This window comes from Taeniopygia guttata, chromosome 4 (assembly GCF_048771995.1).
Source record: "Taeniopygia guttata chromosome 4, bTaeGut7.mat, whole genome shotgun sequence".
NCBI classification, from domain to species: Eukaryota; Metazoa; Chordata; class Aves; order Passeriformes; family Estrildidae; genus Taeniopygia; species Taeniopygia guttata.
The window spans coordinates 48,879,840-48,905,481 of NC_133028.1; the positions used below are offsets into that span (position 1 = coordinate 48,879,840).

Here is a 25,642-nt window from a genome sequence, read left to right on the forward strand (position 1 = left end):
ATAATAAAGTCTGTCAACATTCTGGAAATATATGTTAGAAAGGTCACTCTCCATGTCTTAGCTCTCCCTTTACTCATCCAAGAACATGTTCAAACAGGCATGACAAACCATTCAGATGTGTTTGAACCGAACAAGCTCTCTGCTGAGTACAAAACCCCCTGCATCTTCTGTTTCATTTAGTTTTACTCAACATTTTAATAGTTTTACTGAACACTTTAATCAGTTTTCATTTTTGCCTAGTATATTTGTACTAGTATATAAAGTATATAGTACTTTAGAGCCAGAAGGAAGTTTTAACAGATAAAGACTTCTCTGCTCCAAGATGAAACCAGCACCATCTGGGATGTGAAATAATTGTGGGAGCATATGTAATGAGACTTATTTCGCACTTCTTCCACCTCAGGTTGCAGGGATAGGTTGCAAAGAGAATAGCACATAGGAGAGAACAGACAGCCAAGAACTTACCTTGCCTATGAGCTTTCCTGAGGAGGGGAAATCTGTAGTGGAAGCCTGGTGACTACTAGAACCTATGCTATGCCATTGTTAACATTTTCCAGGAGAATGTTAACCTGTGAGATAACAACCTGATTTAGCATCCATCTTCAGCTGTTCTAACTGCCTGGAGGCCACTCCTGAGCCTTGCCATCCATTAGTCCTATGATGGCAATGGCCCACTGTCCCAAGGGATTAAGTTGCAGTGGAAAGCATGGGGTATGGCCATTATAATTAAAGCATATTATTGAGTTTTCAGACTCAATGTCACTTTTAGAGTGACAGCTCTTGTCAATACTAAGGAGACAAGAAACTACAAATGTTGGAAGAATAAGTTAAGAGTAATAAACAGCTGAGTGGGAAAAAAAGGAACTGAAAACCACAAAGAATATACACAAACATGTTTTCATTACTATCTCTAAAAGGGTCAAGAATATAAGGGTCTAGGGATGAGCACTAAAAACAACAGGGATTGAAGACAATGATCCATACGAAGAGAAATGGGAAATCTTCCGTGTCTGGCCCCAACAAAAGGCAAAAACAATATGCTCCAAGGGGAAAAATAATCCTTGTATATACTCAACAACCCCTTAGCAAGTATTTTTAAATATAAGGGAAAAATCTTCTTTCCCAGATGTGCAGTTTGTCAAAATCCCTGTCACAGGTATCACAAAGGCTAAGAGCTTAACAGGATTCTACAAAAGAGTACAATATATACAGACACCATTATCTTTAAGCAAAGGTAAATAATGACAAACTACACAGATCTTCATTCCTCAGAGCTTAAATCAAAGCAAATCTCTTAGCTGGCACACTTTCACTGTGCAACAGAGAGCAGAGGTCTCCTATCAAGCACTGATCCGAGCAGGCCTGGCTGATGGCCAGGGCACACCAGTACACAAAAAACAGGGCCACAGCAGCTCTAAGCTAAGTATGTGGAGGAGGGCTTAGCCCTGAAGCACCAGGCATCATCATCACTTCTAGTCCTGGATCTAGCTCAGTCCACTGAGTCCACTGAACTCATCTGATACCAGCCATAGTCCATGCATCCCCAGTAAAGATGTACACACTGAGACTGAGGCCTTCAACAACTATTAATTAATTCAGCTTTCTCCTGATCTCTGAAATCACTGATTTCGGTCACTGTCAAAGCAAAGATAATTTGAACTCTTACTAAACATCAGGCATTACACTTAAATCCCAAGGGCACAGGTAATAAGCATTCTAGTGAATGCATTGACCTAAGCAAAGAACTTTCCTGTGTCTTCTAGGAAACTGTTAATTGCTGCAAAAAGGCTTGCAATTTCCTGTGTATCTATCAACTGATAGTATCTAAGCACAGTTACTTCCTATATATACACACAGAGTATAGACCCACTGTTTTCATCCCATTAAAAAATTGCCAAGAAGCCTCAGTCTGAAGCTACATATTTGACACAGAAACTGCAAATGTTACCTTCTGAAACCAAAACAGATAACCAAATGAGCCCAAATTGTCAAGTCTGAGATATGTACTGAGGAAAAGGTCATTCAATACTGAAGACGGTTGGGGAGAAGGAGTCTAAAATGTACTTTTGAAAACACTGACCTCACATAGGCAGATTGTGTGTAGACATTTTGGACAGTTTTAAAGCCCTGCAGAATACTTAAGCTTACCTGCTTAAGCACAAGGCAGCAGGGACATCCAGCTAGGTCACTCATTCAGCTGGGGTCTCGCTACCCCAGTGTTCAAATAAATATTCTTGGTCGTTCAGGTGCATCCAAAACTAGGTTAAACTCTGAGTAAAAAACCTGAGCTACAGGATGTCTTTCTGAAGCTCACATTCCAATAAAGTGGCACCTTGCATGTAACAAAGAGAAGCACAGTATTCTGCTTGGTAGACAAAATCTTGGCTAAATAGCAAGAGCAGAGAGGAGGTAGGAGACCTTAGGATTACAAACAAGCAGTAGTATATTACCTGGCTGAATAATTTCTTTAACAACAGAAATATATTCCTCAGGTTTCTGATCAGTAGAAATCTCTTTGCTGCCTCCATCTAAGGTCAGTATCTCATGAAGAATCTCTGAATTCTCCACTCCACAAAGCAGAATTACCACATTATCCAGAGGTTTTAGAACTTGTTCCAGAAAATAACTTCTTTTTTCATTCAGGCAGTTAAGAAGTCCACATGAGAGTATCAGGAGTTTACATTTATAGGACAGTAAACAGAGTAGTTCCTGGTGCTTGAAAGATGAATTTTCTAGGTTGTAGAGTAAGATTCCTTCTTTGTTCACTATGAGTCCAAAAAGAGATTTTAAATACAGAGCCCATTCTTCTGCTTCTTGTTCATATATCACGAGGATGTCCTTTGTATTTTCTAGAGAGAAGAAAACATTTCAAACATTTTTCAAATGCATTTTAAATACATTATAAATTTTAGAAGACATATTGTTTGTTTCCCCCCAGCAAAAACTTAAGCTGCTGAAGAAATTACCTTTAGCAGAAATCAGCTCATCACCTTGAAATTACAATCATCTCCTTATTTCTAAGGTCAAGGCAGAAAGGTTGTCCATAGAAATAGTGGAAAAATAGCTCAGGATATTATGTTTAGAATAACTAATATTTCAGAATAAGTATTGAAACTGCAGTGTAGGAAGCAGAGCACATTCACACATTCTGCTCCCTCCTAGAGTCTAAAAGTGGAACACTTAGCTTTTAATGACAGAAGTAAAGAATATCTATTTGAACTCATGAACATGATCTGACTTCAATAGAAAATTAACTGGTATGCTTAGGATATTTTGTCAACATGGTGTCAGGATAGAACCTCATGATCTTTTACTGTCCTTATTCTAAGAAAATTACTTGAGACCTAACAAAAATAAATCTAGAACTATATTTTTTCAGTTTTCTGTCCCTTTAAGACATAAAACATGATGCTAACAGGACAACTAATACTCCTTCATAAAGTTACTAGGGTGACAGTTCGAGACAGAGGCAAGAGGCACAAGCTGAAACACAGGAGGCTGCCTCTAAGCATCAGGAAATGCTTTTTTTTAGGGTGACCACTGGCACAGACTGCCTGGAGAGGGTGTGGAATCTGTCTCCTTGGAGCTACTCAAAAGGTGCCTGGATATGGTCCTGGCTCTAGGCGTACAAGAGAGCTACCAGATGTCCCATCCATGTCCCAGAGACCCATGTCTCAGTCATTTCATGGTCATGTGAAAACATCAAAAACTGTGATTTGATGAGAAACGCTAACAATTTACATCAAGCCAGGGTAGCTTAGTAGCCCCAGAGCAGTTCACAATCACAGCCCTATGGAGCAACAATGTGAGGCTGAGGAATAGATACAGCTTCTGCACTTCACCTTCACTGTGCTTCAGGGTGTCTGCCTGCTGGTCAGGATCAGGCAGCCTGACTGACACTTGCCTGCAGCTCCTTTGCGTGCCTAAGCTGCTGCACTGTGAGGATCAGGAGGTAGGGAAATAGAGGGCCTACCTAGAGTTAGAATGTTTCTGAGGCACACAAAGGATGTGGGCAGTGGGATGCATTGTTGGAAGTGCAGTACAGGTGTAGCTAAGAAGAATAAAACACTTGTCAAGGACCCCATGTAAGTCCATGTATAAAATGACAAACTGAACCTGTATCTCCAGTCCAGGATTAATACTTAAATTATTTGTCTTCCCTTCCTTTTAGAACAAGTAATTTCTACACTTTGTTCATCCATCCTTTACTCTGGAGATACTTGAAACAAAGTTCACCCAGCAAAAGTCAATTGAAACTTGTAGAATAGGGACTCTCTAATTTAGTCTCTTGAGTTCACTATGTATCTACAAACTACTTGGAGGACTTGTTGCAGTCTTTGCAAGATTTGTGAATCCTCACCATTGCACAGTTTTCTGTCACAGGAAATCTTAAAGGGCCATGCTCAACATGGTAGCAGCTGATAATATTTCAAGTTAACTAACTCTTACCAGTACATTAAAGCAAGGTAATATTTGTCAAAATGTATTTGGAGAGGTGAATACCATATTTCCCATGGTACAAAAAAATCTGAAAAATACCTGTTTCTGATGAAATGCTGAATATTAATAGTAAGAAAAATAGCAGTGTATTTCTCAATTAACTCAGAGCAAAATTGCTTGGTTTATGATGCTGGGATAAAAAAATCTACTTGCTTCAACATTGTTTTCAAAAGATCATCTGATCTTCCATAAAACTCATAAGACAGACATGCACAAAGTAGAAACAAAAAGCTATGAATTGCCACAGTTTCAAAAGAAGAAACTGTATTAAAAGCGCTGTAAAGCTCTTTCAGTCTGATCACACAGTGTCCTATCACAGAAAATGGAAAAAGAAGTACCTTCTATTTTCAGTCCCTATTAAATAAAAGCACTGTAGCAGTTCTTTAAAAATATGGATATAAAGACAATACTTACACCATAAGGAAATTTTAGAAATTCATTCTTTACACTTGGCTTGAATTTATTTAGTTCTAACTTCCAGCCATAATATAATGTCATATATTTCTGTAATCCTAAAGGACATCTGTTCTTTTGCTCTCAGAAATCTGTCCCCTAAGGTCCTTCAGATTCCCACAAAGTGACTCTTAGCCTTGCCTTCATTACAGTTTGTAAACTGGGATTAATGCTCTTCCCACTACAATGGAAACATTGTAGAACTCTTCCTATTTTTTTCTGCACTTTTGTGAACCCTCCTGCCTTGTCAAAATACTGAGAAAACCAAAACTGCATACAGGGTAGGGGTTCCTTCATACAGCGCATGAGAAGAAAAAAAATCCTTGAGTATGCACATGGGCTCATAAACAATGAATTTCATATTCATTCACCCCTGTGAAAATGGAAAGTACAAGGCTTGAGTACTCAAGAAATTTTCAAGATAAAAGTGAGAAACATGCATTGAAAGGATAAAAGAAGACAAAGTAATTCCACTTCCATATGGAATATCTGCACCAGTCTGCAGCTTTGATCTTGGCTAAGCGGGAATGAGAAAGGGGTTTTATGATGTTTATTGAAGGCTCAACTGCATTTCTTCTTAACTATATTGATTTTTATATATGAGAAAGAAAGCTTTATTTGTATAAGAAAGGGGAGTGAAATATATCTAACACCACACTTGATGGAATAAAGGCTCTGCAGCACACATCTCATAAAGCTCTAATGCAATATGCCTCCTCTATTTAATTTGTCTTTTCTATGTACAGAGGAAAGAGCCATGCTGTTGAGCAAGGTTTTTCTTACTGCAGTTTGGTGCAATGTTTATTGAAGCAAGCAGCAAGTGCTATCAAGTTACCTATGGGAAACCAAATGCGGGTATGGTTTGAATTATAAGCTTGCATTTTATTTCTGACATTGATCTGCCTTCTGTATTAAGCGTTAACTTCAATATTAAGCAGGAATGTAAGGCTTGCATCTTACTTCCCTCAAATTGTATTAAAAGATGAAATACCACTATTTTGAAATGCTTGCCTGATTGAAATGTGGAGTCAAAGTTTACCCTAAAAGTAGTTACAATGTCCCCTATCAAAAATCCACTCCATGCACTAGCAGCTTTTTCCTGTGATAGTGTTTTTGCCTTCAGAGATTCTACTAAGATGCATATGTGGGCAGCTTACTTGAAAATTAAAGCCCACCAAAACTCTGCCTTTAGAAGAGTATTATTTTTAACTGAAACAAAAAAAGATCAAGTCTAGCTTTAATGCAACACTACCCAGTACCAAATATACAGTAACAATGCTTAACTTTTCAGACAGAGTTTTTTTCCCTTCATTATTTTATTTCTTTAATATTTTATCTCTTCATTATTTGATCTCTTACTGAATAGTGCTTTGAATTTACTGCACTTGAAATATAACATTATTTGAGAATAACCTTGTTCCCTCAAAAGTTAATGTAATAGAAACTATCATATCCTAACAAAATTAAGCTGTGCTTCATCTGCTCCTACTTGGAAACTGACTCAAAGGTAGAAATAAAATGTATTATTAGTTCAGCAACGAGAAACAGGAAGAGAATTTATGAAGTCATCTGTAACCTGAAAGGGTTTTTTCTGACGAGCAAAACTCTTTAGTTACTGGGGCATGGCTGCCCATGAAAGCACATCTCATGTCATCTGAAGAGCTCTTTGAGAAAACCTGCTAGATCCTGTGAGACTACTGTGACCAAGCAGGAATCAAGAACTTGTGTATATAGGACAAAAGAACATGTCTTTTATGGCAAGAATTATAAGATATAGCAGAGTGAAAAAAAAGCAGAAGTATAATCAAGAGTTAAAGGAAACCTCAAAAACTCTGCAATGTACCAAACACACTAGGAAGGCAAAGGAAACAATTTGAAAATGGGGGTCTAGTAGCTGCTCATTAACAGATATATCAGTTTATGAAACTTGTAAAATTTATGCAATCTTGTAAAAGGTAATTTCTGTGTGCTCAGGAATAATCAAGAAGCACTCGGTAACTCTCACCTTTGAGAGGGACACTATGCAGGTGCCAACTCATTCCCTATCTTTTTAAAGGCCTTTTAGGTTTGCAGGAGTTTGTGAAGGTTTGTAGGTGAAATGCTTTACTTCTAGATATCTTTGACCTGCATTTCACTAGAGTTCAGCACTAATAGACTTTGTTAGACTTAAATAAGGCTGATTACAATTAGGCTAGGGTTTAAAAATTGGCTCTATGGTCCCATTACCATAAGACATTTTGGTAAAAAAAGTCAGGTTTGAACATCAACTTTTACCCAAGTTTTAATGGAAAGATGGATCACCATATTTCTCAGGGTTGTCCAAAGCCTTTTCCAGTTTTGGTACTGGAGCCTAACAATGGAATTCCCTCCTGTTCACTCAGCTGCCTATGGACTCCTATAACCACATACCAAGCCTGCCACAGTCAGCCCTAACAAAAATGTAATGCAAGTCTGTTTACAATCTTCACCTCAATCCCATCAGCCATTGATACTTGTGTGAAGAAATCACCCCTTCAAATTGTTCTCCACCACTATGTGGAGAAAGGACAGGATCGACTGCTGGACAAAGCATAAAATTTGTCCCTTTTATTTCTCCCTGTCACAGATGTCCTCACCTGGAGAATGGAAGGTTGTTTGATTTTTTCAAAATATCAGTCTTGAAAGACATTAGAGAAATAAAAGTATGAACTCTGTCAGCATGCAATGAACTACTGTCCATCAGCAAAAATTTGTTAAAATAATTACAGTAGTTAAATATCTCAAAGGAGAAGTGGAGAGGCACTGAAGCTCTTGCTCACTTTCTCATAATATATTGATGAAAAATCTGGGCAACATAAGCGATATGGAATGACATCCATTGCATCTTTAATTCTTTTGTGACTAAGAGACTACACTCTCCAGGATTATCATGAGTATCTTTTTGTGATAAAAACTCACACAAAGAAGCAGTGGGGTTTTTTTTTCCAGGTAAGCAGTACCAGGATGGAGCTATAAGACTTCACAAGTTGATTGCACTCGCCTACTTCACCCTGTAGGATGAAACTATGGATATAGTCATAAGGGTCATCATACAATGAAAAAAAAATGGAGCATGAGAAATATCAGGAAGCATAAAATAACCCAGACTCCTCTCTTTGCTCAAGAGATTTTCAAAACTTTTCTTCTAATCTCAAGAAGATAAATTTCCATCTGGGTTGTACATGGGATGAGAATGACAAGCATACACACTAGTTCAAATAAGACTTTAGAATCTAAAGATTTTTAGTCTCTTGGCCCCTTCACAATGTTTAACAATGACTCAACTATTCATCACTTCACACTGCTTGCCCTGATCACTAACAATGATATGATAAAAATTAGAAAAAGTTTCACCAGCACTTCAAACAACCCCTGCAATCTAACATTTGGAAACAGAGTGAGAAGATTTAATTCAGCACTAATGAGTGGCCTTAGCATAAAAAACTGCCCCTCACCCATCCAGAAGGCATTGATTTTCCCAGTGAGCACACCTCACACACATCCAGTAAACATGTCTCAAAATGCAACTCCAGCCCTTGGTTTCTGGAATTCTGTGAGGCAAATCCCCTGAACCAAGCCAGAATGCACTCATCACAGGAAGGACAGCAGAAGAAAGCACTTTAGAACTACTTGCAGATAATGGAAAATGTTTTCAAAGCAGTTAATGTTGCTTCTCTGAGGTGTTCCAGTAAAGGAAATGAAAATTATAAAAGCCACTTGTAAACTTTAGCGTGAGATCACAAAGTAGCAAAATTGCTGCAGTGCTGTGGTACACCTGTTTCAATTAAAGCAATTATCCTAAAACAAAGGGCATTCCTGCCCTCACTGTATCAGCCAGCAGTGGCTGCATTTCTATTCTCAAATGCCTATTTAACTAGCATGTAATAAGAACATTTTCATTGTTTAGGTACCTTCTGTTGGTAATTGCTAAATTGTATGTGAAAACAAATACTTGCTCTGTCAGTATGAAATCAAGCCTCATGACTTCATCCTTCTTACTGAACTTAGTGAGGTCTGGAGCAGGCAAAATTAGGTTCTACAGAGAAAGAATCTTTGTACAAATGGCATCAGCTTACACTTGATCTAGTTGGTTTTCCCTGTAAAGAATCCACTGATCTTCCCTACAGTAACAATGGGAACACAGAACCAAAAAAATCCCTGAGCTGTCTTTCCACAGCACCGACCTGGCACATGTAGACCAGAAAGATTCCCTATCAAACATGACAAAGCTAACATAATGCCCAAAAAGCTGTTTCTCATCAAGCAATATGGCCTTACCTCCTGGTTTAGGCCTTTCTCTCTGGCATCCTATGAATCCTTTCAGCTGAATACCTACTGATGGACACATGCTCTTGCTTCTAATGAAAAAGGCTACACACAAACAGGGGATATAGTGGTATAGAGGTCAGAAGCCATTTCTTTATTTCAAGGTAGACCTCCTCCTCTATCACAACTGCAAAGAGGCAAAAATCTGCTGTCCTTCCAGTCACTTCTTTGAGAGAAAATCACACCTTCAGTAGATTTTAGCACAAAACAATCAGGTAATTCAGAGATTATTTAGACATGAACAAATAATGAAGAGAAATATACCATAATGACAGCATGAAGAGCTGGAGTAATAGACTACTTTTTTATGGTTCCCATGGAACAAGTCCTTAAGGTCACATGAAAATGTGAACAAGTCTAAAGTCACAGGAAAAACTGAGGAAGCTGTATCAAGTTTACATTAACACATGCTATTGCTACCAGAAGCAACCACCACCTGAAGATTTCCCTTACACTGTAACTACGGCTTTATAAGAATGAAATATTAAAAATAACGTTAATTTCAAAATGTCCTGTTAGGGCACACCAAAGCATGCTCTTCTTGATTTGAATTTTTTAATTGCCAGTGTTTCTCTTGTCAGGATCCCTTTAGACGTTCTCATCCTGACTTAGCGCAGGCAATTTTAGATTTACAATTCACATTTAAACTCTACTGACTTAAATTCAGTGTCTTTGTTTTTTCTCTTGCCTTCTCTTGCTTTTCTCATCTGTCCAGTTTGATTCCATTGTTACTTCAATTTTTCACAATTTCTTAATTTTAAGTCTGTGGGAATCCAGGGCTTCCCTCTGGCTGCCCTGGCAGGTCTGGGACCCTGGCAGGGGTCAGGAACCCCCCTGTACAGAGCCCCGAGAGACACTGTCTGTGATCTCTGTCCATGGAGAGGAGTTTTCAATCTTACAGGATGAATTACAAGCTTTGAGTGTTTGATAAGAGTAATAATTAAGTGTGACATGGGTGCAAAGGTAAAATTTTAGGTTTCTAGATTAGGGGTTCAGAGGGGACAAGATGGAGGAATTGGGTGTGTCGTGTCCTTTTCCTCCTTCTTCATGCCCTCCATGTTTCACTGTAGTGTTGGCATTTTTCTATTGGTTTAGGCTGGGGACACACTGTTCAACGTAGATGATAGATATTGGCACGTTATTGTAAATATAGTACACGTAGTTATTGGTATATAATGTTTGTACCATCCCACTGAGGGGCAGAGCCCCACACACTGCCCTGCAGGACAGACCTGCAGCAGGGCAGCAGAACATGTTAGAGATAAGCAAGAATAAACAACCTTGAAACCAGCACAGATGAATTATGGCTTCTTCTTTGGCAACGGGGCAGAAAGACAGAGACTTTCTACAATCTCGGAATCACCAATACCCACAGATTCTGACATAAGTCCTTCAGAATAAAAAACAAAAACCAGAATACATGTTCTGCAGATATTATTTAGGGAAAACATTCTAATGAAATTCAGTACATTTACCTCTATCACAAGAGAATATATTTCAGAAAATAGTGCTTACACAATAAAACAAAAACCCACTGATGTTGCAAGAAATAAAGTTTTGGCTAAGTTGCTGTAATTCCAACTGCTATGATCTGGGAAGGTCATACCATGGCAATTGATGTACAAAACAAAAAAAGTGTCTTACACATGAAGTAGTTTAATTTGTATACCAGGGACTTTGACAGATACTGAACATCAGGCAATGCTTATCGATAAATAGCATCATTTATTGCAATTTATGCTCAGAGATTCATGTTTCCTAAATTTGTAATGTGATCAAATACACTGAATTAACCATAGATGACATCCCAACAATTCCTAAATTACAGATTACTATTGACACTAGAAATCTGTAGAAATGGGTTGCCACAGTTTGAAAGGATACTTCTGCCTTCTAACTATATTATTTAAGGCATGGTTGTGTTCAAAATGAATGCTATTCATTATTATACATCTCATTCAAAAAGAGCACGGACTTAACAGCATGTGGAAGTACAAAAACTGTGGTATACATTATATATTTACAGGCTAGAGATATAGAAACATGGCTTGCCATTTTAATGAATTCTATAAGCATCAGTGTTGAAATACAGGCTGTAAGTTTGCCAATGAAACATCGCTGTTTTCAAACTCTCTTAGAAAACCAGCTGACAATAGCTTGGCAAAAACTTTAGCAGAAAATTAAAATGTAACTGTCCTGAATGTACCCTTTAAGCAGAAAATTCTTCTGTTTCCAAACTGCTAAGCGTAGGATCTGGCCTAAACCTTCAGTGAAAGTACATTCTCCCCAATTCAATCATTACAGACTATTTCATTCAAGGCCAAATTAGATTTGGCCTCCTCTAAAATAGCTAGTCTTGAACAGGAAATGGAATTGATACAAGAGAGAAACACATTTGAAAGTTTTAATGATAAGATTACTGTGCTAGAAAACTAGAATACATGTATAAGAACCTTAAAGTTTTGATTAAAAAAACTGGCAAAATTTCCTTTGAGAGTGCACAGCAACAAGGCTTTGTTGATTAAATAGAGTTATTCTGAGACACACAAGGCTGGGGAATCAGCTTTCCATGTTTGGAGGAAGGAAGGCTACAGCAACCAGAGACTCAGTGAAATATCTACAAATAGACATCTCAGGGGGGTGGAGGAAAAAAGGTATATTGAATTTTGTGCATTTTTATTAGATTTTCCAGATACTATGGAACATCCTTTCCCAGCAAGACCACTTCTATTATTTGATTAAATCTTTATAAAAGTTTTCTCATAACATCAGCCTACTTTTAAAAATACTGTTTAAAAGATTCAGATGAATTTGAAATGCAAATTACCTTTAGATACTTCAAGTAAGCTTAAGCTGCTAGAGTTTACTTTCTGGACAGAGCTAGAATCATGTAGACACTCGTAAAGATGTTGATATCTATCTGGCTTACTTGAAGGCCTTGCTTTTGTCAGGAAAAATCCACAAATGCCAGAGGTTTATGGCCAAAAAGGAGACAGAGGAGTTCTGGAACTTTATTAGAATAAACGAGTAAAGGAAGAGAGTCCACTGGGACACACGCTCTCTCATGTTTCAGAGGGCACAGCCTCCTTTTATCCCAAACTCCCAGCCACATGTTGCCCTCTTTCTTTCCCCATTGGCACTGGGAAAGGTACAGCTTTCTCAAACCACCTACCACATACCCTTGAACCTACTACCAGAGCAGCATACATATCCAGAACCCCAGAGTTCAGAAGCTCAGGCTTGCACACACTCTTGTCTGTTTCACAGACCAAGCAGTCTGGGCTCTGCAACGAACCTGCAGCCCAGCGTTGGTAGAGGCATCAAGACCCATTTCAAAGACATTAACACCCACACCTTCATCCATCAAATTGTTTATAAAGGCATTACCTTTCCTGTCCATCCCTCCTCTTCTTATTTCTCAATTTATCTTTACAAACTCTATTTATTATTGACTTAACCCTTTCTAACAACCAGGAACACTTGAAACAGCCCCGTAAAACCTTTTTACATCTGGTCCCTGCACGAGGAGTGGCAATGAAATAAAGGGAATAAAGTAGACAAGGACAGCTCATATTAGTCCATGAAGCACTAGAGCTCCTTGCCGTGGCCACTGACAGCTGAGGTCTCCCATCCTTTTCTTCCAGCTGAGACGTACAAACCTCTAGGGTGTTAGAGACATACAAAGTCTTATGGGATCCACCCATGTCCAGCTGTCCTGGTTGGATGTTACAAACAGCAAAGGCCAAAGGCAGCATCTGTGCTAAGGGGGCTTCCTGTCCAAGTCACCCAAATGACCTCAAGTGTCCCCTACCAGGGACTCCAATGACCTCAGGTCAGCACAAATGATCTCAAGTAACCTGTGTAACCTCAAGCAACCCCTGATATTCTGCCCCACTCAGTTCTCAGTGGGGAGCAGCCTGCAGCACCCCCACCACCATCGTTACCAGGTAGACTAGTAACATTACCAGGGATGCAAAGCAGACTCTCCCACAGCTTCCCTCCCAGCCTGGTCCCTCTATTCATCTTCTTCTCAAGGAGCTGGCTCCTCAACAGCAGGATCTGAGCAAGCCAGAGAACTCACCTGGTTCATGGTAACCTGTCAGTTTTGCTGCACCCAGTCGGTACAGAGTCTTAAACTGGGTTTTAAAAAAAAAAAAAGCTCCCAAAGGCAATGAATATTGTCAAACAGAGAAAAAGTATAAAACAATGTCACAGTTGGGATGGCCATGATACACAGAGTATCACCACACAATTTCTAACCAACTCCTGGAAGGGCACCCTCAGCCTCCTCTCCAGCCTCTGCCCCTGCTGCATGTGGGCTCTCACTCTCCCTCAGTTTGAAGTAAACTTGAATGGAGACTATAACTCACATGAATTGTTTATTTCACTTCCCTCAAACAAAAGGCAGTTGGAAAACAATGATCAAATAGTCATTTTTCAGAGGATATTTCTTCCCCTCTTAAAATGCTCCTCTAAACCGAGTTTACAATGGGAACTAGTTACTCTAGGTAGAGACAGTCTGCTTGTACAACATGAGATACACTGGCCACCTTCTTGGGAATTTTTATACATCAGCCCAAGCACACATTCCTGGCCAGCACTGCACAGTTCAGTCACAACTGAATTACAGGAATGCTACTGAAAACATTGCAAAAAAATCTTACTAAAAAAATTCTTTAGCAAATTCCTTAGTTATTGAAGGGCTTTATACTGAATATTAGTTATATATATATTTACTAGTTTCCCCCAGTATTTCATATTTTTAAGGGGAATCTAATCAAACACAGAAGATACCTGGTTTCTGTGGTTAATATGGGTTTGTTAATTTAAGAAATTTATTTCTGTCACCAGGCATGTTATAATTTAACAAAAAGCAAGTGCCTAAGTGTTTTCAATTACAAATTTTAATAAATCAGAGGCACGCCACACTTGTGGCTTCTGATTAAAGTACTGCTTGTTTTCATTTAATGCTCACTGGCATATTAGCAATAAACTGCTTTGAAGTCTGTACTATATTTAACCTTTCATTTTTACAGAAGACACAGCACTGCTTAACATGAAGGCCTTTATTTTCAGTTTATAAATTACTAAAAATTGTCCATGTTCATTCCAGGCAAGCCATCATTTTTTTTCCTTTCATCTATTTAAACTGTAAATGTTTCACAAATAAATGAAAATTATGAAAAACAGAAGGGTACACTATACAAAAATATGTTTAGCATATATTACCTTATTTCTTAAAAGTTGAATTCATAAATGGCATTCTAGTCATTGTTCCATTTTTCCAAAAGCTTCTAGAATTTTTGATATTTTCCACTAGAAAATAAATAATGCTTACTATTTAAATTGTTCCTCTAATCCGATATTAAAAACAAACAGAAAAACAAACACCACTTTTTACTGAATACAGTAAACAAACTTGAATTATTTATTCTTCACAACTTAACACTTGACCTGTAGAGAGAACAACAAAACAATTTAATATTTCATTTTGGGTTTAGGTTTTGTTTTTTCTTTTTAATTGGAAGCAAGTATAACAAAAAATAGTGAGTGAAAGTATCATTAATTTTGACAGGAAAATACCTTGCTTTGTTTGAGAGACACAACACACGGCTGTCCCCAGCGGTGAGAAATGTGGAGGATACAGCACATTTAGGCATGAATTGAACTTTATGTGACAGGGTCTCAGTCGGGTTTGGGGTCAGGAGGTTGTTTATCTTTTAGTCTGACATTATTTCTTGTAAGGAAACTCTTTTATGCATGTCTAGAAAAGGGGCTCTAGGAGCAGGTGTTAGCTCTTAGATCCAGCTGCTCTATTCAGTTCCACCTGAACTTGGTATCATGGCAAAACTCTGACAAGGAGGAAAGCCTCCTTTCTGATGTTGGTTTCCCCAGAAAGGAAACCCAAGGATGCAGGGCTGGACAGAAGCTGTGGTACACTCCAGCAGAAAGACCAGACACAACCATACATTTTTTTCAGCTATGAAGACCTGCAAGATTGAGCAACTCACTTGAAGTAAGTTTACCACTAGGTACAGAGAAAAAACCTATGAAACTTGACAAAGGCACTGCATTTCTGTTTCATGGTCTTACATGAATTCTTTACTTCTTACACAGAAGTAAGAGCAGTGAACCTTAGCCACAGACTGCAGCTATTTATAAACACCTGTGTAAAGTTTCAAGTCCTTTCCATCTGTTAAGCATGTGATCCAAATGTAAATGGGTGCTTTCCAAATTCAGCTGTACCTCTGCTTGAACAGTCTCCATGTCAAACAAGTGTAAGACTCTTTTTACCTAACTGTACTCTAAAGCTCACAGAAACATTGAAAAACAAAGTAATGATGGGGATGGTAAGACCAATTTGCTTTAACTGTCAGGCCTGTGACAGAATAAATTATACACTGTGGCTTCATACAAAACCTTGCTATCTTACAATGCAGGGAGCCAATAAATACTAAATGAACAATCTCATTACCTGATATAGATTCCAGTTTAAATCTTGGTATACGTGACTCCCTTCCTGTCTTCACAGTGGTTTCAAAAATATTTTCAATACCATTCTAAAATTATTACTTTTGTTTACATTTAATAAAACATAGGGGGTTTTTTTAATCACAGTTCACATTGCAGTAGTCTAATTCTGATTTATAAAAAAGGTCAGCACAACTTGATTTTTTTAACAATAGAAATCACTGGACCTCCCTTGGGGATATAATTATATCACAAGTTATTGCTGCTGTTTGCATTGGGGCGCTTAAGCTTGTTAGAGGATATAGAACATTATTTGTTACCTACAAGCAGATAAAAGAGTATACAAACTAATCATATCCTCAGAGACCAGCTTCAAGAGATACAGAGGGAAAGAGTCACACTGTGGGTTTTGAGTCCCTAGGCACAAATATTCTTCTTTTAAGAAACTGAGATTGCTGCTTTCTTTCACCTTTATCACAACATCAGTGGAATCAGTGCTACAATTTTTCAAATGTGGGTGATCAATTGCTTCTATGCAAACTTCACTAATTGCTGCTTGCAACAGAAGGGAGATGGGAGAGGATCAGCATAAGGAGCACAGCTTCTTAGGATCAAATTTTGAATCTGAATGAGCATCCCAACATTTCCAAAGGCAAATTATAGCTTTGAGGTACTTCAGTTCTGCTTTCTTTGATACTCAAATTAGTAATATATTATTAATAATATTAATATTAGTTAATAATTAATATTGAATGTGAATATTAAGATTTGTATTAAAATGGTCTTACTGAATCTGCTTCAAAACTCCACCACTAGATCTTTTGGATTTTGAATCAAATAATTGTCTGAGAACTCATTTTTTCCCCTAAAAGTGAAGGAGCTGAAATATTATTGACTACTAAAAATTCAAGCCCTCCCTAATTCTTGAGAAAAACAAAAATCAAGTGTTACTGGTGTCTGTTTGCTGTCTAGATTCCCTCCCAGAACACCACTTACATAAACATTGACCCAGAAAGAGCTGAAGATACAAAAATATACACTGTGTAAATAAAGGACACACAAGGAAAGAGCTCAATGAAGATAATTACACTCCTGAATGTGGAGAGGAGTGATGACTCCGACATGGCATAGCAATGAAGTTATCCTGTCAGTGCCTCCTGTCCCAAAGGAAAGCAGATGCCATCAAAGATCACACATTACAGATGTTTTATCTCTAATAGTTACAGCAGCTTTAATGGAATTTGCATGAAATTCATCTAGGTTCGGGTCTTTAATGCAGTCCTGACAAGTAACAAGCCTGTCTGTCAAACCAAGAGTCCCAAACAGTTTTCAGATTTGAGCCAGACTAGGCCTTGGGCAATCCACGTGAAGCAACCTCAGTACCTCACAGATGCTGTTCCATCAGGAGAAAACAGACCTCTATACACCCCTGCAGACAACAGACTTCTATAAAAGAAAGGTTTGATGCTGTGGCAAACCTGCAGGAGAGAGGTTGGTATGTGGAGGTCGCAGGTGATGAAGCTTAGGCAGAGCAATACATGAAAAAATGACAGACAACTGACGCCAGAGTAGAAGGCCAGTGCATCCCCTGCTGGCTGAGCCTACTGCTACTTGTTCCCCTGCCAATGTGTGCAACTGGCTGCAAGCAGCTGGGAAAGCAGCCATCCCTCTTTGGTGTTCCTACATATTTACTCAGCAATTACTCCAGCTATTTCACATGCATACTCAGGATTTGACTGCCTTTATTCACCAAGATCCAGACTCCAAACTATATGCCCCCAGGCCATGCACAGTGGTATCCTGTAATTGATACAGAACAATCACTGAGCATACTGCTGTGATTATCAGAATACTGTCCTGCTGACTGTTCACATCCACAAACATCAGTCTGCCTAATAATTGGGATAGCATATGCGTATTTGGAAATGCTATTAAATGTAGTTTTGCTCATATATGCAGTTTTCTTCTTTAAAGATGCTTGCAATACTGGAAGTTGGGTCTAGATAGAAAACAACCAGTACAATAACCATACCCATTTCACCACCAGCCCTAGGTAAAAAGCAAAACAGTACTGAGTTTTTATATTTTACCAACAACTAACTTATTATGAAACAGCTCGAAAAGTCATTTTACCTTTCTTCCCTGGTGTTTTTATCTGTATAATGAGAGTAGTAGGTAAAGATGGCTTGTAAAGCTAATGTCATTACAAAGGTACACTCAATAGCTAATTACTAATGTGCCTAGTCCAATGTCACAAAGTGATACAAAATATAAAGTACTTGGCAAAAAACTGGTCTTGACATTGGAAGCGGTCATTTAAAATGATAAATCAGAACAGAAAAACAAAGCATTGAGTCACCTTTGCAGACTCAGGCCCTCAGACTTCTCTTTCTTGATTCCTCATTCAGAAAATGAGGATAAAGTATTGTCTCACCTAATAAAAGAATCACAAAAATAAGGCTGAGCTCCCCGCAAAGAAGTCAGTCAAACCTCTGGTATCTGGCTACATGTCTTTCATTTCCTTTTTACTGAGTGCCCAGCTTGGCAGTCACTGGCTTGATTTAAGTGTTGCTGAGCCTTGCAAAGCCACACGAAGAAAACGGGAGCAGTAATTTTACAGTATTTCTGTGAATAAGGGAACATGACTGGGACACAGGGACATGGAGTCACAGGTTTCTGTGTCTGGTCTGTCTCTGATTTACATGATGACTTCAGAAGTAATTTTAACTTTTCAACAAATTTATCCCATTGACACCAGTCAATGGGATAATATATTCCAACATTACCAAGGGAGTAACAAAATACACATTAACAGCTTTGAGGCACCCAGATATTGAAATAAACACCAATAAAAGCATAAACAAGGAATTAATATTCCTGTGCAAAGTCTAGCATGGTTTTGCTGTACAGTCCAGGCTGGATCCCATATGGAGAGCTGAGAGATTGCAAGAGGATGATCAATTTTTAACTAATGACACAACACATGATTAGCCAGTTAAGACTATCCCAGAGCAGATACACATGTAGGACCGAATTAACATTGCTCGTACAACTTTTATTCTTTAATTTCCTAACTTCTTGGTGCTACATCTCCTTCTCTTCAGCAAAGCTACGCCGGTACTGCGACACCGTACGAGCTGCTTTAGAGAGAGACAAGAGACTGCCTGCGCTTGAGGGCTACTCAAGGGCGAGGTCTCCATCCCCAACACCGCACCGGGACACTAAACCCTGCAGGATCCTCCCCGCCCTCGCAACCCGCCCCGCACCGACCTGCCGGGCTCATGGCTCCGCTGCCTGCGCTCTCCCGGCCCCAGGGTTCCGTCCCGGCCCCCGGGCTCAATCCCGGTCCCAGGGCTCCGTCCCGGCCCCAGGGCTCCGTCCCGGCCCCAGGGCTCAGTCCCGGCCGCTGCCGCCGGGACGGAAGCGCGGGGCCCTCCCCGGCTGCTGCGGCCGCGGGGCTCCGCTGCCCCCTGGGCCCCACCCATATCCTCCCCTGAGCACACACACTCACCCGGCATCACCCGCTGTAAGAGCCCGCTGCTGTCGGGGTGGGGTGGGAAACGAGGTGGAAGTCGAGCCTTTCCAGCTGTGCAAGAGTGTCGGGGTTTGGTTTTCTCTCGCACTCACCCTGTGCAGAAAAGCCCCTCAGGGACGGAAGGCACCTGGGAGGTGTCCTCCAGTGATCAAGTGCTCTGGTGTGGTATGATTAGCACTTCCACGATATGATGCCATGTATTTATTTTTTTGAGTGGCCCAGAGTAAAACAGAAAGGAAAAAAAGGTCAAAACGAGCAGCCCATGAGAGACACTGCAAACACCTCAGCTCACTGCTGCACTGGCTACCAAATTGAGGACATATCAATCAAAGTGGCATCTTCCAAGTTCAAAATAAAGGCCAGACCCACCACAAGTGGTTGGCGTTTCCCCGTAAACCAGGATTACATAAAAACTGAAAAAACCTTCTGAAATAAATTTTCAAAGGAAGCAAACCTTTTCAAACCACATTGAAATGATGTGTGCTTCTTACCCACCCAAAGTCTTGTGTTTACCTTCCCTACCTGAACTTTAATGCTTTGGGGCTGATTTTAGTGAAACATGGCAAAGATCTCAAATGTGAATTTTCTAAGTACCAGTTCCAGGAATGCAGGTGTCCAAAATGAAGAGACTTTGCCTGAACTGAAGGAAAGGCTGCAGAATGAATTTAAGCAGTATTAGAGGAAGGAAAATTCATACAGAGGGAGTCTTTACAGATGTCTTAGTGAGAAAAAAACCTTCACATTTTGCAATCAACTTCAAACCACAAATTGCAGGAGGCTGGACTTCAGTCATGGAACTTCTTCTGTAAAGACTTTGCACACTGCAGGGTCTGTGTCCAGATAAATTACTTGGAAAATGGAACCCTCTGAGTTGTTCCTGTTTCTATCAATACACAGGTAGATACTTTTTGATTGTTATAATTTGTTGTGTTTCAGGGGTTATTTTCGGTCACTTCTGCTAACGTGTGGGTGGTTTTGGTAAATTTCTGACTTGGGCTGGCCTACCACACAGAGGAAACATCTAACTACAAGGATACTGGGAAAATCTGATCCAGTCATGCCGGGTGCACGTGCATCAGGAAGAGAGCATGGAATGCCTCCCCTCGTTCCTTGCTGTTCATTTTTTACCTTCGGATTTTATTCATTTAAGTGATGGGTATCTGGGCAACCTCAATCCATTGCTGTATTTTTGGGTGCAAGGGATGCAGCACTATAGTGTCAATAGTCTTGAACTGTGAGCCGGATAAGCACAAATAAGATATCTTATAATGAATGATGCAATATGTCAAAGATAAAACATTTAGAAGCACTGCATATGACTATTTTTCCATGGCAATAATAATTGCTGCTTCCTCAAAGATGGGTTACGTAATGTGGCTGGATATGGCTGGGATGATTGAATGTTCTGGACTGCGAGGATCTTCACTGTGGAAATAGGAATTCATAAAAAGAAAAACATACAAATTTATTTAAATATAAAAATAACTAAAATGGAACTTGGAACTCTAATTTCAGTAAAAACAAACCAAAATTAAGGGGTTGTCCTGGGTGTCAGGATGAGGGACCAAATGGATTGTGATAATTATTAACATTGTGAGAGCCAGCACTGTGGAAATGAGTCCTAAAAGGAAGAACACAATTTGCTGTACTCAGATTTTAAACCAAACAACATGCAGGCTTCTACTCGTCAAAGAAAGAAAAGCCTTTAGTGGAATCCAAAAGCAAGAGGCCCTGCTCTACATGGAGGCCTTGCTGAGGTGCTGGTCAGTGCGCATGGCGTGCCTGGAGGGCTGCAGTGGCCAGGGCAAAACCTGTGCTCTCCTCTGGTGGCCAAGGTGCTCCATGTAGGGTGATCCATGTAGGGCTGAAGGAGACCATCTTGGACAGGTTGCTGAGAAGGTGGAGACGGAAGGTAGTGCAGGAGTTGTGTTGTCAGATCCCAGTTTAAGGGAGGATAAGACTTGGCGAGGATTGTGGTGGTCGTAAAGGAATGCTTGGAGTGGTGGAAGTTGCTTGTCATGATGGGTGCACTTCCACCTCTCCCTGCTGATGGTGAGGCTGAGTCTGCTGGGTCTGTGCTTTTAGCTGGACCCAACTGAGCCTTTGCTACTGAGCTCAACTGGTTTACTCTTGAACATAGTTTTTTTTCTGAGCTGGGGTGCTGCCATCACAGCTTTTGAGACAGTGATACTGGCCTGACCAGGACACCACGGGAATGGTGAACACTGTGCTGGTCTCTGACTATTTGCAATTCATGACAGTGTTAGGTATACTGACACCTACAACCAGCAGAATTATTTCTAAGAGCAAACCAGCTCAATTTGCTAACTGCAGAGTTATTGCCATCAATTTATACTGCTTTTACCAGCCCAGTCATGAAGATTTTCTCTAGAGTAATTTCTGCATATGACTAAATATTACTGCCAGTGTCAGCAAACTCCTATTTACAAATTAAGTTTGCTGTGGGGTCTGTCAGAGGTTGAGGTCTCTCTACAAGTCCAGCAGAAGAATTAGGTTTCCCCAGTTCTTCAACTTCCTAATGATTGCACTTTATATATATCATAAAGCCATGGAATTTATAATTCATGCTGGAGGTGTAAGAACACTCGCTGTTTCTAGGCAAGGAAAAACTACTTAAATTATTAAGCAACCTCAGTGCGTGTCATGAAGCAGTGCTGCATTAGAGAGAGAAGAAACAAAAAATCCATGTTAAATCATGAAAAACATGTCTTGGGAATGACGTCAATGTTATGTTTAAGTTTTCTGGCTGTCCTTGATATGAATTTCAAGCTTCAATTTTAATAAATTTATTTTAAATATGAGCTTACTTCCAAACACCCTAGATTCACTAGCTTGGGGACAATTATATACTTCTGTAATGCTTTTTAGCTTCAGATTCTCACTGATGTTGTCAAAACTAATTTCTTTCTAATACTGCCTTTAGTTTTTCCCTTTGTGAACATTCTGCTATTGTTGGAATACCGGCTTTTCCTTTGGATATAATTAACATTCAATACATTGCCATTATAATTTCCTACACATCTTATATATTTGTTTTCCACAGGTCTGCTGAGGTTTGAAAAGCCTTTTTTCTGTTAAAGAGCTTGAAATTCTTTTTGAAAGCTTTATTCACTGTTTATTACTGACTTAATTTTACTTGTAGGTTTCGTTGTAAAATCCACTGACAATATTCCTAGGCTATACTACAATATAGATAATATTGCTATAATTGCTAACATAATCAGTTGGAAATATTGCATGCCAGATGATATTGTTAGTTTTTGTATTTTAGCAGGAGTTTGCATGTAGTTTAGATTCATGCTGTGTAGTCGTCTTAGTTTTTCTGCCCATGTACACAGCTACTGCATTTCGATGTTACTGCAAGAACTAACATGATGTTAGCTGAATGTCCACTATTCTTGTCTAGTGAAAAAAAAGAAAAACTAAGTATGTGATATAGTTTTAAATATTGGTTTAATCTTTGAAGATATAGAAAAGAATAAAGAGTATTACTCATCTTGTATGGTAGCTTTCAAAAAAGCAAGAAAATTGTATTTGAGACCTTAATTTTGCTATTTAATTTCACATGCACTAAAATAAAAATAAAGCAGATCTAGAACAGAACATGATTCTAAGAGAAAATGTTACTGTACACAGTAACACTCTCAGTTAAGAAAAAAATGGGTCAAGTAAGACAAATCTAATAGTTTCTTTCTTTAGTACCATTATGATTAAATTGGTTAATAACACAGATGAAGTGTAAGAGAATATAAAATAAGTGGCCCTATAATATAAAAGCCCTGCCAGTATGTAATGAAAATTATTTGTGTCATTCTTTCATTTCATTTTTGTAAGTATAAAAAAAATCTGTTTCCTCCTGTAGAATCTTCAGTGGTCACAACAGTGTTAGGTAGTTTTGAAAAACCTTTAGATAGATTATACATATGTGGGTTTATTTAAGAAGTTTTTTACAGGTATAACAGAAAGCAGAAATAAATTCTTCCCTCCCCACTCCCCCATCTATGGAATATAATTTAATGTCCAATTACCTGTTACTGTGATTTAAGCTTTGATATGCATGTACAAGTCACATTAATCCTCAAAATTTTGCTTAGCAAAAATCTGTATATTGAGGTTGCCACATTTAAGCCTTCAGTGATAATAAAACTGAATTAATCATGTTGTGGTTAGAAACCAGTTCAAATGCTGTTTACAACATAAGAAAGTCAATGCTCAAATATAATGCTATATAGCAAGATGCTTTTACACACTTAGAAAGGTAATACCTGATGTGTCTTGTAGTTCTTATGGTAATTGTTGGTAAATATGAATTTTTAATGTCTGCCATAAGGGTTGTTTTATACCTCTATTTGAAAATGTGTATTGAAGAACTACACCACTAATAAATAACTTGATGCAGTACCCAGCAGGATGTTAGAAAAATGTAGATTGAATTGATTAAGTAGAAAACAGAGTGGTTTATGGATTGTAAATAGAGCTTGGTTGTAAATGAACTGCTGGTTTGTCTTGCCACATGCAACCCACAAACTAGGGAATGACCAGGAAGACAATAACTATTTCTTGAGGTCAGTTCAGACCCCCAATAGCAGTGTGTTTCTTCACTCCACCGGAAGCATCGCTGGATGCATGCGTACTGGATTTGTTAGATCTAGATTACTCAGTCTTTGGGTTGTATTCTTGACTGGTGCAAGTCAGGTTTAGTCCCTCTTCACTCTCCTCAAGGTCCATGGACATACCTTCCTATGCATTCCTCTTTCTCATTCTTTTCTCATGTTGTAATTTTTTTTCACGTTAGTAAAAGATTTGCCAGTATTTCTAGCAAAGTAGTGACTGCTTGAGTCACACCAGAGTAATGCTTGTCTCATCTCTAAAATTAATTAATTATAATTAACAATTAAAATTAATGGTTAAGAATGGTCTGGAAGATAGAGGAAGGCAATGCTTGAATCACATTCTTGAAAAATAGCAAGTGGCAAGCAGCGAAGGACAAATTTAAGATGACTTAATGGGATGGTAGCAACATATGGAGATCTAAAGCCAATGAAGTATTGACTTTGATGTTTGGGAATGCAAATAGAAACATCCAATAATGAAACCAGAGCAAAAGTGATATATATCTCCTGACTGATAGTCAGCACTCACCTCTTATTGATCATCTGTGCCTGAGAGACAAAGGTGACCTATTTTTCTTTTCAGTAGTGATACAACATTAGGCAGTCCTGACATTTGATTTGTGGAGAGCTGTTTGTTACTTTTCAAAGTGTAATTATTGTAATGTAATGGTTTGTTAAATCAATGTTGATTTACGTCTGCCTGTTACTTCAGTAATGCTCATACCTTAACCATTGACCATAGAATTAATTTAGTCCAGATTATAGTCATTATTCTTCAACTAGGAAATTAATTTTCAGAGACAACTGAAACAGTATGGAAAAGAAATAATATGTCCATTAAGGAATATTTTCTAATAGCACAAAGTTTAAGTACTTTTTGGTAGTCTTCAAAGACATTTGTCATATGGCAAATGAATGATAAAGAACCTTTCACTGAATTAAAATCTTACCACATTTTAATTGGAGTTACTCAAAAAACAGGTTGTAGAAAACACTTCAAAATGAACAGCTCAGCCTTGGCAGAACACACAAAATAGACCATGCAACCTAAGAGAATTTTGCTGAAATTACAGTCTAATTTGCCAATATTTTGCTTTTCAATTAATGAGAAAATCCAACAGTTCCTATTGCAGAAGCAATTTCAGCATATATTACCATTTGCCTGCAGTTAACTACTTGCTAAAATATAGTTCTTTTTCATATTTGCCTGAGCTAGAGAGTTTGAGGTTTCACAGGCCTTTGTAAAAACTATTTTTTTAGAATGGCTGAGAAATGTGATAAAGTAGATTTTTTGTTTTGTCTACTTCTTTTTTCCTCCTCCTGACTTTACAAATATGGAGAAACTGAAGCCAGTCCTTAAACAAAGAAATGGAAGAAAGGAGTGAAACAATTCAAACAGGAAACAGATTACCAAGCCAGACTTACAAGATCAGACTTGTTTGTAAGGAAACCTGAAACTGGGGAAAGATTTGAGAGGAGGAATGATGCTAGTGAACATACATTAAAACACTAGAACAGAAAAACTTGTGAAGAAAAAATTGGAGCATAGCTGATGTCTTCTATCCCCAAACATCACTTGGTCCAGACTGTGCAGAGCACTTTGCTGGTGATGCTGTCAATGTCTTTTCTGGAGTCATGACACTGAATCGAATAGATAGAGGCTGAGTTTAGGAGCTTTTAAATGGGCTTGCTCTTGAATTGTGGT

The 25,642-nt window shown here is 38.7% G+C and overlaps 1 protein-coding gene across 1 annotated transcript in view; it reads right to left on the reverse strand.

The window, feature by feature from the left end:
- The window catches only part of BANK1 (B cell scaffold protein with ankyrin repeats 1), a 131,045-nt gene extending 111,814 nt beyond the window's left edge, over window positions 1-19,231 (reverse strand). The window contains exons 1-2 of the mRNA XM_004174878.6: window positions 19,039-19,231; window positions 2,451-2,849 (exon numbers count right to left, since the gene is read on the reverse strand). Coding sequence (XP_004174926.5) covers window positions 2,451-2,849; window positions 19,039-19,051 — 412 coding nt within the window. The 5' untranslated portion in view covers window positions 19,052-19,231. The remainder of the gene's footprint in view (window positions 1-2,450; window positions 2,850-19,038) is intronic.
- Window positions 19,232-25,642: the final 6,411 nt, after the last annotated feature.